Genomic DNA, 12,094 nt, shown 5'->3' with positions numbered 1-12,094 from the left:
TTTCCTCATCTGTAAAAACGACGGCAGTTAGATGTTGTCAGGACGAGGCAGAGCTGATGAGACGGTGCAAGTGACAGCAACCCCAGTCCCTGGGTGTCCCAGAGGGAGAGACAGACGAAGCGGCCGAGTCCCACAGCCGAGGGTCACGCCGTCCTGCCCAGGCCCCTCCACCCTCTGCCGGCCGCTGCCAGGGCAATGTCCCCGCAACCAGTATCTTCTGAAACAGCAACGAGAAACATATGGGTGTCATGAGTTTTCGCAAATATCTTTGGCTTACAAAGTAAGTAGCCTGACAACATCCGATCTGTGTGATATGTTGTTTGGTCGAACGCTTATTTTTCACGTAAAAATCATTTTTAATGTTAACAAATTATGGGTTTATCATTCTTTTAAAATAAATTAATATTTCTAAATGAATATCATTTTATATAAATAGTAGTTTATTTTCAAATCTACTGGTTCATATATGATCATTTACTTTATATTTAGTGAATACTAATTTTCAATTTTAATGAATTACTTTGATTTCGACGACGAAATATTGTAAATAAACGAACATCTCAGATTTAATTTCTAATACAGTAACCATCAATAGATAGAACATCTAAGCTACATACAGTTCTTTAGTTCAATAATTAAGAGCAAAAGGATCCTAGACCAAAACATTTGAGAATTGCTGGCCTAGATTACAAGTCCTGCCCCCAGGCCAGTGATACAGTGTCCCCTTAAGGCAACTGGACCCACGCTACATCCCCCAAAGTGCCTCCCCAGTGTCCCCGCCCAGGGTTGGACACTGTCCTATTGCCTTCCCTGGAGGAGCACGCGGGACCTCGAGCGCTTGGTCACCGTGTCCAGAGCCGGGGGGATCAGCAGAAGCAGCAGCAGAGCTTTCTCTTCACCTGAACCTCCACCTTCAACTCCTTGAAGCTGCGTGATCCGTCCCGTCTGCTTGGGAGCAGGAGGAGAGCTTCTGTGAGCCCCGGGTCTGTGCACAGGATGTCCAGGGCGGTGGCTTTCAGGGAAGCTGGGACACGAGGAGGTTCCCTAGTCCGCGTCCCTCTCCCCTCCCAGGGCCCCCAGGCAGCCTACCAGGGAGCCCCAGGAACTGTAGGAAGGGGTCAGGACAGCAGCATTCTAGGGGTCTGCCTCAGAGACTGGCAGCAAGAGGCAGAGAGACCAGACTCCTTTATGGCCCCTTGGCACCCCCCACCCCCTCACAGACGATGCTTTTGCACTGCCTACACTTGCCTCCTGGGCATCCTGGGCAAGTCTCTGCCCCTCTCGGAACTGTCTTCCTATCTGAGAATGGGCACAGAGCCATGTAACTCTTGCCCAGGGTCCCATCCCTGGCAGCCACTGACCCTTCACACCTGGGGATCTGTGGCCTCCGTGAAGCCCTGTCCCCATCCTGGGCCCTGGCAGTGCCCCGCCTCGCAGATCACCTCCCTCCCCCATCTCCCCCGGCCCCTCATGCCACCTCGTACCTCAGAAAACCAGGGAACCTGTCACTGAAGGAAGCCAGCCAGCTGTCCAACACCTGACTTCTCTCGTCCTTGCCAGGGAGGAAGGGCTCCATGATGGGCCCCCGCACTTCGGCCAAGCCAGGCCCCTGAGGGGAGAGCTTCTGGGTCAGCCTCCTCCAGGAGGACGCACAGGCCCGGCCGGCATCGCCGGGGAGGGCGGCGGACCCCCACTGTTATCGCCCGAGCTCCCCGAGGCTGTCCTGGCCGGGCCGGCCTGTCCCCCAGCTGTTGACGTCCCTAGCCCCAACTCGGTGTTGCTGTGCACGCCGGTGGCCGCGCCCTGTGTGTTGATTCGAGGCCCACGTTGCACCGGGCGAGGGGCCAGAGGGAGGCGGGAGCTGGAAGGGGGAACGGGGCACCCGGTACCCAGACCCACCCGAGGCGTTGGCGGCTCACTCCATGCTCCCTGAAGACGCTGTACAGACTCGAGGTGTCTGTGTCCACCTGATCCCGGAGGTTCCCCCACTTCCTGGGCTTCTGCTTCTGGAGATGGGAGACCAGGGCCTGGACGTACTCCCCAAAGACCGCCATGTACACACTTTCCACAAGGCTCTGCCCCAAAAGACAAGAAGATGGCAAGGCCTGTGTGCAAGGCCTCCCAGGACACGGTCTGACCGGGCTCAGCGGGGACGGGGTGGCAGGTGCTACACAAATCCCCTCGAGCCCGGGCTCGTCAGGACCTGTCCCCACCGCCCCGCAGGTCTGACCCTAACCAAGGGGCTTCAGGCGTGGCCTGCCTCAGCTTCTCGGGGTGGCCTCCAGCAAGCGATGCCCAGAGACCACCCGCCTTGGTAGACCGGGGACCGGCCAGGGTGACCATGAAGGCCTTTCACCTCGGTCAGTCTCTGGCCCTGGGCCTCCCTGTTGGCAGGACGGTTCCCACACCCTTTTGAGGCCCCACCCACATTTGGGGAGCATCGGGTCCCAGCGGCCATGCAGAATGACCCCCAGGGACCAGCCAGGCTCCGCTTCCTTCTACCTCAGACATGGGAGCGCAGCTCCGGCGGCCACAGTCCTCCAGGCTCTGCTTCAGGGACCACAAAGCTTGGACCAGGTTCTTGTCCTTCTTTCCGAAGTGATCCCTCAGCAGACTCTGAGGACCGAAGGCTCCACGTCACCGCAGCCTGAGCCCCCCGGGCCGGCTGTGCCCCTCACACACTCCCTGCAAGATAAAGCTGGGCTGGATTAGCAATGTCTGCCACGGCTCCAGGTGAGGCGAGGGCAGTGTTCGGCTGTGCCCTTGCTGTCCTGGGAGGAGATAAGCTCCCCAGATCTTTCTATGCCACACTAAGCCAGGCGCTCGGATCTCCGCAGAAAACCCAGCGGCAGTGGCCTCAGAAGCCGGTCTCCACGGTGGAGACCGGATGGCAGGATGGAGCTGCCGGCAGGGAGGCCCCACCTGCACCAGCCCCTCCCATCCTCCTACCCAGGAGGCCCCTGTGAGGACAGGGCCATGAATGGGTCCCAGGAGGCCCTGAACCCTGACTCGGACGGGAAACTTCTACCTGTAGGTCCACATCCTGGGAGGACAGCTTGCCCTGGGGTCAGGCCCTGGGCATCTGCCTTGCGAACAGTCACAGCTCAGAGGGAGGCAAAGCGGGGTGGGCACAGAGGCCCTGACACACAGTGGAGGGGGCTTTACCTGCCTGGGGTTACGCAAGGTCAGAGCCAGGATAGGGGAGGGGTGAGGCCCGGGGGAATCAGGGTCGGGCCTCAGCCGGCCTGGTGGGGGGTGGGGGGTTCACAGGCGGAGGGGAGAAGAAGCAGGTCTGGCCCAAGGTGACAGATGGATGCAGATGTGGACCCTGACCCTGTCCGGGGAGGCGCCCTCGGGAGGATGTGGCAGGCTGGAGCCGGGCCTTAGAAGCACAAGGAGGGCAGGAGGCTCAGCTGGGACACCTCCGACGGCTCTGTCACTGGAACTTTGCTGTGCCCCATCCCAGGGAAGGCCCTGTCGGGCTGGACAGGAGCCTGGGACACACGGCAGGGGCCTCCCTCCCAGAAGCAGAAAAGACCCCAGCCAGGATGGTGGGGGCAGAGGCGTCTCCTGGCACAATGCTCTCACTCTGGACAGAAGGTGGCACCAGCTGCGGCCCTCGATGACATCGATGGTGTCTTGCACAGCTGGATCCAAGCTGGCCGATGCGATGTACTCCTGGCTCAGCTCCTGCCATGTTTTCCTGTTGGGGACAGCAGAAGGGACCCTCGGGGCCCATGCACAGCCCCTGCTGCATGCCCACCCACCCGGGGCCCCCCCACCCCGTGCACCCCCAGGCAGTTGGGAAACAGACGCCCCGCCCGTTTCTGTTGCTGCTCCTGTCTGTTTTCCAGCTCGCTTTTTTCTAAGTGAAAACCTCTCTCCCTAGAGGCAGCCAGTGTCATTGGCACCTGGTGTTTCCCATGCAAAACTGCATCCGTACCTCTGGAAGGGGCCAGTGTCCTTCCCCCTTTTGCATAGATGGCAACGAGTCTCCCATCCACATGGATCGGCCCCCAGGGTCTGAAGCCCACAGCACAGCCAGGGACACACGGGGGGCACCTGAGATGTAGCAGTTTCCCAGCACGTGCAGCTGGGGGAAAGTCTCAGCACCCACATTCTGGAGGAAGCGAGCGGCCTCGGCCTGGCACCTGCGTGCGAAGGTGGACATGTCCTCCCCATCACGCCCCCCTCGCCCTCCAGATGGCTCCCCGTCACAGAATCACACATGTGGGGGACGTAACTTTGATGTCCACAATGCAGGTAGGATTTACTTGAGCTGGCTCCATGCCAGGCGTTGGGGCCGAATATTTCCTAAGGATTTTTTCATCGAATGCTCTCGACAACCCTCTGCGGTAGATGCTTCCAGAAGAGGACAGGTGCGAGTTTTCTGTGGTCCAGAGTCAGGGTTCTGGGGGCTGCATCCCAGAGGCCTGCTCTCCGCAGGCTGGAGAATCAGGGTGGGGAGAAGGCCTCTGGCTTGGGCAGGGCAGAGCAGAGCCCCTGGAGCCTGGCTGGCCCCCCAGCGTCTGGGTAAGGCCTGGGGGTGCCCACACCCCACCTGGGCCATTGTAGCTGCCCCGGTAGCAGAGTAGGAAGAGCACCCACCACTCCCCAAAGGCCTTCGACAGTCTGAGCCCGAGAACACGGATCAGGGTCTCAGACTGGCCACCCAGGGGCATTTTCTTAAACAGAAGTGGCGTCTCCACCCCAATCCGGGCTGGGGCCTCGGCTGCAGGGCTTAAGGGAACACCCAAAAGTTCGATGACCAAAGAAACGATATTTTTAAAACTCAAAATCAGTGCAAAAAAAATCTGTGGCAGGAGGGGAGATAGATGGGGAGGGGAAATGTAAATCATTTCTTCCATTAAAATAATTACTTGATTGATTGAAAATAGATAAATTAATTAATTAAAATCTATGATGAGCAGAACACCAAATTGTGAATAAGGGCAGGACGTGGCCCCCACTCTGAGAGTCCCCTGCCTGGCGTCACCCAGTCCCAGCCCCGCGGCAATCCGGAAGCCAAGAGCCCCACGCAGCAGTCAAACGTCGATTCATTAAAATGAAGTAAAATCTAGACTTCGGTCCTCCACGGAGCCAACATAGCAGCCCCGGGCTGGCACCTCACGTCGGACAGCGCTGACCTGCAGCTGCTTCCACCGCCAGGCTGGGAGGTAGAGTGGCCAGGACGGCGGGGACCCGAGGCCAAGCCACCCTGCCCCACGTCGGGGACCAGCCCAAGGCCCAGTGGCCAGCATGGCTGGGCTCGGTCAGCACTCGGCTTGGGGCCAGTGGTGCCGGCCATCCATGCTTCCCCATGTGTCCAGGGGCCACCTTTCCACTTACCTTCGCAGAACCATGGCTTGAACCCAGCCGGCGACAGGCGGCCCAACATGTTGGACTGAATTTATGGTTTCTTCCAACAGCTGTCAATCAAAGCAAGTAGACTGTCAGGCCCCCACAGCCCGGTCCTTCCAGGCACCCCCACCCAGGCCAGGCAGGGGAAGGGGCCGGCGCCCTTGGGGTGGGCTCAGAGGTGCCGAGGCACTCACCTGGAAGAGGTCAAGGAGCGTGTGGTAGGGAGACGTGGCCAGATTTCTCCACTCGCAGATCAGGACTTTTTCTAGACACTCCGTCAACACTTCCTGCCGAGAACACAATAAAAGCAACTCGTGTGCCCACGGCACTCTCTGGGGTGCAGCCAGGTCCAGTCCCTCTATAGCTAAGGCTGGTGCGCCCCCGACTGGGGACAAGTGAGGAGCGAGGGTTGGAGCCAGCCTGGGACCCCTGCCAACCAGCAGCCTGAAACCCCCCTGTCCACAAAAAAACCCCTCCTTTCACGGCCCCCAGCCCTCTGCCCATCCTGGGTGGCCGGGGACCACCTTCCAGGCAGGGCGACTGCTCCCGTCATCACCCGCTCACTCACTGGGGGGCAGTGAGCACCCTCCTCCCCTCGGGCACCAGAGGCTGTGAGGTGATCGTGAGCTGACAGGGGAGGCCAAATGCCCAGAGGGAGCACACAGGCCACAAACCACTGGGACTGACAAGGCCTTGGCCAAGCCTCAAGGGGTCTGCTTGGCCTGTGGGGCCTGGGCTGGGTTGGAGTGTCCAGAGCTCTGGAGACCTGCACCTGGCTGACCCCAAGTGTGAGCCTTCAGGCCCAACCATAGGCGATGACAAGGGCTTCCCGTGACAGGCTCACTGGGAAGCTGCCATCCGCACCCGAGCCTGGTGCGTGGTCCTACGCATGGTCTCGGGGAGTCGCAGGCAAGGCCCGGGCCCCTGCTCTGAGGTCTGCGTTCCTAGCCCACGCACCTCCGTCTGGAGCCTGCTTGCCAGGCCCTTGGCCAAGGACATCTGACTCGGCTGCGACTCAGCCATCAGGGCTTTTCCATCAGCAGGCCCCCAAAACCCCCTCCCCACGCCCATCCATATAACAGTGGGAACCCTCCCCGTGTGTGGGCGCCCTGGGCAGTGAGGGTCCCGACTCCACGTTAGCCTCTTGCTGACACCCACCACCCAGGACAATCTGAAAGGCCACACTGCTACTGTCGTTCTGCCTGCTGTCTGAACTGACCACTAGGACACCTGGCCACTCGGCACAGTCCGTGACCATCCGTGAGCAGACGCCAGGCAGCGACAAACCCAGTCTCCAACTCAGCCCAGACTGCGGCCTCTCGGCTTCAAGGAGACCCATGGGGGACGGAAGGTGCACACCCAGGTGCTCAGAGGTGACAGGGCCCTGAGTTTGGCTAGCACATCTGGTCAGCAGCCAAGGAGAAGGCTAGGGGCATTTATATGCCAGTTTTTGGAAAATTCCATTTAAATTTATACGTTTTCTTTCCCTCAGTGTTGTCGAAAAGCTTGGTTTCTGGGGCTGTGAGCTCAGAAGGGCGGAGGGCTTCCCTGCCCCTCGGACATCTCCCCTGCGGCAGCCATGACTGTTCATGTGTCTGTGCCCAAGGCCAGGCTTGTCACAGGAAGAGCAGTTGTTAAAAATGCTAGCAGTTCAAAGCTGCGGTGTCCCCGTGAGTCCTAACCGTTTGCCGTGGGCTCGCGGAATGCTCAGCTCTGGGACACCTGACTCCGTTCCCGCTCACCAAGGAGGGGGGTTCCTGGCCTGGTGTCCCCCTCGGCTGCTCTGTGATACACCTCGTGCCTCCACCTGCAGCACCCTGGTACTTCCCGCTGATCGTGGTCAAGGGCAGGGTCAGTGCCCAACCCCAGTCCCAGGAGCGGACCAGGCTCTGGTTCAAGCCCCGACCCCACTCCCGGGCACATTCTGGCTCCTCCCCCAGACGCAGGAACAGGGGCCTCGGTGGCACCCGCTCCTGGCTGTTTACCTGGATCAGCTCTACCAATGTCTTTTGCACTTGGGACATCCAGGTGACAAACACCAGCTGGTTCAGGAGGCAGTCTGCCTCAGGTTCTTGGGAGGGAACAGGTGCGCCCAGAAGCGTCTCGCTGCTGGATCTGAAGGAGCTGTGAGGGGCACAGAGCCATGCTGGTGGGGGCGGCTGGATGTGGAGCACAACTTGAAGCTAAGGACAGCGACTCCAGGCCCCGGCCCACAGGGCCAGTGACTGCAGGGGACAGCTGGTGTAGACGATTCTGTGTGACACACAGACCTAGATACACAAACTCCCCTGACACACACAAACACACCCGAACATATACACATACTGCAGAACAAGCACATTGACACACGCCCACATACATCCACACTAACACATTGTCCCCAGGGCTGGCTGAGTCCACCCTTCCCTGACACCACTCCCTGCCTGGTGGTCTTTCCAATGGCCTCTGTGTTGACCTCAGCCCTGGGCCCGAGGGCCCTCACCGCAAGGCAGCGGCATCACCCAGCCCCCGGAAGACTCACCCCTGCTGCCCGAACAAGGCGGTCTGGCCCCAGGTGTACAGCATGTCATAGCTCTCCCAATGGTGACAAGAGGACAAGACCTCGGAGAGGCGGCTGAGGAGGACCTCCTGGAAGCACATTTTGTAGACACACCCGAGGTGGGGCCCCAACTGGCCCGCCCCCTGGGGCCCCACCCCCTGTCCCACAGCCTTGTCCAGCTCCTTCAGGTATAGGTCCAGCTGGTCCCAGGTGGGCACACGGGCCTCAGCGTCAGTCCTCAGCAGCCTCTCCAGCTGACAGCCCCAGGCGGCAACTCCACCATCCCAGAGGGCACCACCCTCCTCTGTGTTCTGCAATGCGTCCCGCGTCCACTCTATGGCGTCCACCACCAACTGGAGCTTCAGCTTCAGCTCTTTGCTGGGCCCGACGTCCCCCAGGGCCTGCTGAACCACCTGCCACATGCTCTGGGCCACAACTTGGTACTGGGAGCCGCAGTCCTGCCCGTCCTGTGCCGACGACGAGATGCTCAGGCAAGCTTCCCTGACCTGCCCCTCCTGGACCAGCTGTAGGAAGCCTGGAAGAGAGAAGGCCAGAGCAGGTGACTCGGAGGGACCAGAAAAACGGGGAGCAGGGGAGGTGGGCAGGGAGCCTGCGCGGGGCTCCCCCGGTGTAATCCTAACTCGCACGGGATGTGCATGGGCCCATCTCTGTAGAGCTCATCCTCTGGGGGAACCAGCAGGATGACAAGACAGCCGGTTAGAAGAGCCTTTGGGAACGGGAGCCCAGGGGGCCGGTGAGGGTCGGAAGCCACGGGTTGCTTGCTGCGGTTGCTGGAGACTGGTGAGCTCTGCGTGGCATCACCTTCGGAGCTGAAAACCCTAGACCTGGCTGAGCCTCCGAGCTCCCGGGGCCCTTCATCAGCCGTGGAGTTACCCCAGCACCCCGAGATCACAGAGGCACGTCCCCACCAGAGGCACAAGGACGGGGTCCAGAGAGTTGGTAGAGAATGTTCTAGCGCAGTTGTTCTCAGCAGGGCCACCTGAGGGCTTGTTCGAGCCCCGGCTGGAATCAGGTTTTCCGACAGGTTCCCAGGGGTGCTGTGGGTGCCCATTCTGGGGCCACACTTGGAAAACCACCACTCCACTATGGTAGCACAGGGCGGCCCACACCCCACCTCCCTCTATAACTAATAGGTAGATCAATAGGTAGTTGTTAGATACATAGAGATAAGGACAGATGATAGGTAAATTGATTGATAACATAGATGGTAGATAAATGACAGGTATAGCAATAGAAGATAGATGACAGATTTTTCACAGAACCATCCCAGGTGGCATATGACCCACAGGCAGGGTAGAGGTACAGGCAAAGGTTCGCGGCCTGTCTGTCCTTCTCTCGGGGCACCTAGGGCTCCTTGGGTTCGGCCCCTTCCGCAGACAAAGGTGTCAGCCCAGGCGTGGGCGACAGCTAGAAGCATGTGGCTCTCGGGTCTTCTCTCCAAACGTCCAGAGAGAGACAAGTGCACATCGGTCAGTACGCCCGGCGCGCCGCGGTTGATGGACCAGTGAGCAGAGGGAAGTGTCCCTCTGCCTGGGCCAGTGCCCAGTCAGGCCCTCTGTTCCACCCCGGACAGGGTGGTGGCCTCCTCACGGTCCCCTCATCTCTATCCTCACCTCTTCCCTCTGTCTTGCTGCTGCCATGCCTGTAAGCAGTGACCCCGGCCACCTGCGGGGTTCTCTGACCAGTACCCTGCTGGGGGGGGCCGCCACGCCCTCCCCACTCCATTCAAATGCAGCGCTCCTCAGGGGCCTTGACACCTTGTGATGCCGGCCACCCCGGCTGTTCAGGGAGGGCACTTCGCCCAAGCGAGGCCAGTCAAGCCTGGCACCAGGGCTCCCTGACTTGGCCCACAGGATGGCTCTCTAGGGACTGGGCTGTAATCCTCACACAGGTAGCTGGTGGCAGCACATTAGCCAGCACGAGGGGACGGCGTCCTGGCCAGGGGACGTCCCAGTGAGGAAGTCCCGCTCTACAGCTCCTGAGGCTGCTGCACCCCGTCCAGGCCCTGTGCTGGGCTGTCCTCCCCTGCACGTCGTCAGTCCCCGTCCTTAAAGCACACATGGCAAAGGCACAGCCCTTGTAAATTCTTGAGCGTGGGTGTTATTCTCTATGCTTTTCTGAATGTCCTTACTTTGTCAGATATTAAAAAAGGAAGTCCATGTCATGAGTTGAACAGCGTCCCACCAAGATTCACGTCCTCCTGGAAACCCTCACAGTGCGCCCTTGCTCAGAAATGGGGTCGTTGCAGGTATGAGTAAAGGTGAGGTCCTTAGGGAGAGAGGGGCCCTTAGCCACTGTGACTGGGGTCCTTACGAGAAGAGGAACAGCGGCCACATGGAGACAGAGGCAGAGAATGGAGTGACGCACCTATAAGCCGAGGGACACCAAGGATCGCCGGCCACGCCAGGAGCAGGCAGAGGCAGGAAGGACCCTGCCCTGGAGCCTCAGAGGGACCTCAGATCCGCCGACACCCGGATTTCAGACTTCCAGCCTCCAGGACGGTGAGGGAATTCTTGTCTGCGGGTTCGAGCCCCAGCTGGTGGCCTTGTGCTCGCAGCCTGGGACTCGCGCGGGCAGACCGCGTTTCACTGTGCCGGCCACATCACGGCTCTTCACAGACAAGGCAGCTTTTACACATGGACGGTAAGACCAGCCACAGCGAAGGGAACCTGAGCCGCTAAAGACTCAGAGGATGGTGCGTATTTTTTAGCAACAAAGAATTTTTTAACTAAGGCATGTACATCGTGTTTTGAAAACACCGCCATGGCACAGCACCAGACCACAGCGTAGGGTAACAGAACGGACGGGCCCTGGGAAACCAGGCGACTTGTGCGACTTGCAACACGTGCTTACTGGTGGTCTGAAGCCGACCGGGCGGTACGTCCGAGGTCCGTCCCCAGTGCCTTAAGTTGGGCCAAGTTCCGATTTGTCTTAACAAATGCGGTTCTGTTACTTCCTGTGCCTCGTTCCCCGAGGGCGAAGCCCTGGCCTCTTGGAAAGCCCGCTGGCCGTGTCTGTCTCACCTGTTCACCAGGTGAGTCTCAGCTCCGAGCCTGGGCCTTCCTCTGCCCGAGGTCTGACCCTCGTTCTGCCACAGCACCATGCTTTCCAAGCTCACCGGGGCCCTGCCTGGACACTGTCCCCTCCCGGCCCCACACCACCACCGCCTCTGGCTGTCCCTCTTCCTCCCCTGGAGTCCTGCCCCTGGACCCTCCGGCCCTCAGGCGCTGCTGCCCTCATCGTGGTCCCCGGCCCCAGACTGAGGGGGCAGTGGCCCGGCCGCGGACCTGGCGGGCTCAGCGCTCAGCAAGGTACCTGCACACACACCCTGGGATCACCCTTAACACACACCCCTGAGAGGGGGAGACAGGGGGGCACCCCGCCACACCCGGGCCCTTGAAGGACCTACAAGTCAAGGTCAGAGGAGGAGGTCTGAGGACAGCCTGGGCTGACAGGCAGAGAAGCCCCCCAGGAGATGAGCTGCTACAGGGCCAGTGTCAGGCGTCACTGGGCCGACCGAGAGGGCGGCTGTGAGCGGGGCACGGGGTGGGCCTAACCCACAGGTCCAAGCGAGCTGAGCAGGATGGCCAGGCACACGGTGCCACCCTGTGCAGCTGTGAAGGGGAAGCGTCACCAGCTACCCTGCCAGGGCCCATGGGTACTGCACCCTGGGCCGGCCGGGGTCCCTGGATGGGGGAAAAGGGACTGCAGGACTGTGGGGGAGGGGAGGAGGAGCCGCCACCCGAGGAACAGTGGCCTGATGCCAAGAGCTCCTTGAGCACCTGGGTCACTCTGGCACCTGGCAGGTTTCAAAGGCCTCAGCTTCTCAGAACCAAGGGTCGTAAGAGATGACGGTGGCCTCACTGCTAGATCCACCCACCCCCAGTAAGCACAGAGGTGCCGGGAGCTGGGCTCGGAGAAAAGATGAAGTGAAGAGGTTTTAAATGTGCCGCATGAGAAAAGGATGACACCCCAAGCTCAGGGACTTGCACCACATTTCCTAAACACTCCAGGTGTCAGGTAGAGCAGGTGCGATCTGAGGATGCCGTCACCCCAGTGGACTGTGCGAGAGCTGGGAAGGGAAGGGCTCCACTCAGCATCCCTACGGGGCAGCAAGGCAGCCCCGCTGAGCTGCAGAGCCTGGAAGGGGGACGCAGGAGTGGGGTCCAAGGC

At 60.3% G+C, this 12,094-nt stretch overlaps 2 protein-coding genes across 7 annotated transcripts in view; both read right to left on the bottom strand.

The window, feature by feature from the left end:
* Nucleotides 1-461: 461 nt before the first annotated feature.
* Nucleotides 462-4,257, bottom strand: LOC105304439. 4 transcript variants are annotated; one of them, XM_011378496.2, is made up of 6 exons: nucleotides 3,944-4,257; nucleotides 3,571-3,703; nucleotides 2,503-2,616; nucleotides 1,920-2,075; nucleotides 1,485-1,609; nucleotides 462-1,024 (listed from the first exon to the last, which is right to left on the bottom strand). In XM_011378496.2, exons 1-6 carry the CDS (start codon nucleotides 4,228-4,230, stop codon nucleotides 799-801), a joined length of 1,041 nt encoding a protein of 346 aa, XP_011376798.1. In that variant the 5' UTR covers nucleotides 4,231-4,257; the 3' UTR covers nucleotides 462-798. The 4 variants fall into 4 exon arrangements, with proteins under 4 accessions (XP_011376798.1, XP_011376802.1, XP_023378130.1 ...); XM_011378500.2 differs by having other exon boundaries at nucleotides 462-985; XM_023522362.1 differs by having other exon boundaries at nucleotides 462-948.
* A 1,051-nt stretch (nucleotides 4,258-5,308) lies between these two features.
* LOC105304448 overlaps nucleotides 5,309-12,094 on the bottom strand; it is a 14,882-nt gene continuing 8,096 nt past the window's right edge. For all 3 annotated transcript variants that reach the window (XM_023522365.1, XM_023522364.1, XM_023522366.1), the window contains 4 exons: nucleotides 7,883-8,435; nucleotides 7,347-7,485; nucleotides 5,556-5,648; nucleotides 5,309-5,429 (listed from right to left, as the gene is read on the bottom strand). In XM_023522365.1, the coding sequence (XP_023378133.1) occupies nucleotides 5,346-5,429; nucleotides 5,556-5,648; nucleotides 7,347-7,485; nucleotides 7,883-8,435 (869 nt within the window). In that variant the 3' untranslated portion in view covers nucleotides 5,309-5,345. The remainder of the gene's footprint in view (nucleotides 5,430-5,555; nucleotides 5,649-7,346; nucleotides 7,486-7,882; nucleotides 8,436-12,094) is intronic.

Source organism: Pteropus vampyrus, unplaced genomic scaffold, assembly GCF_000151845.1.
Source record: "Pteropus vampyrus isolate Shadow unplaced genomic scaffold, Pvam_2.0 Scaffold341, whole genome shotgun sequence".
NCBI classification, from domain to species: Eukaryota; Metazoa; Chordata; class Mammalia; order Chiroptera; family Pteropodidae; genus Pteropus; species Pteropus vampyrus.
Note: the sequence above shows the minus strand (reverse complement) of the source record. Positions and strands in the feature narration are given on the sequence as shown.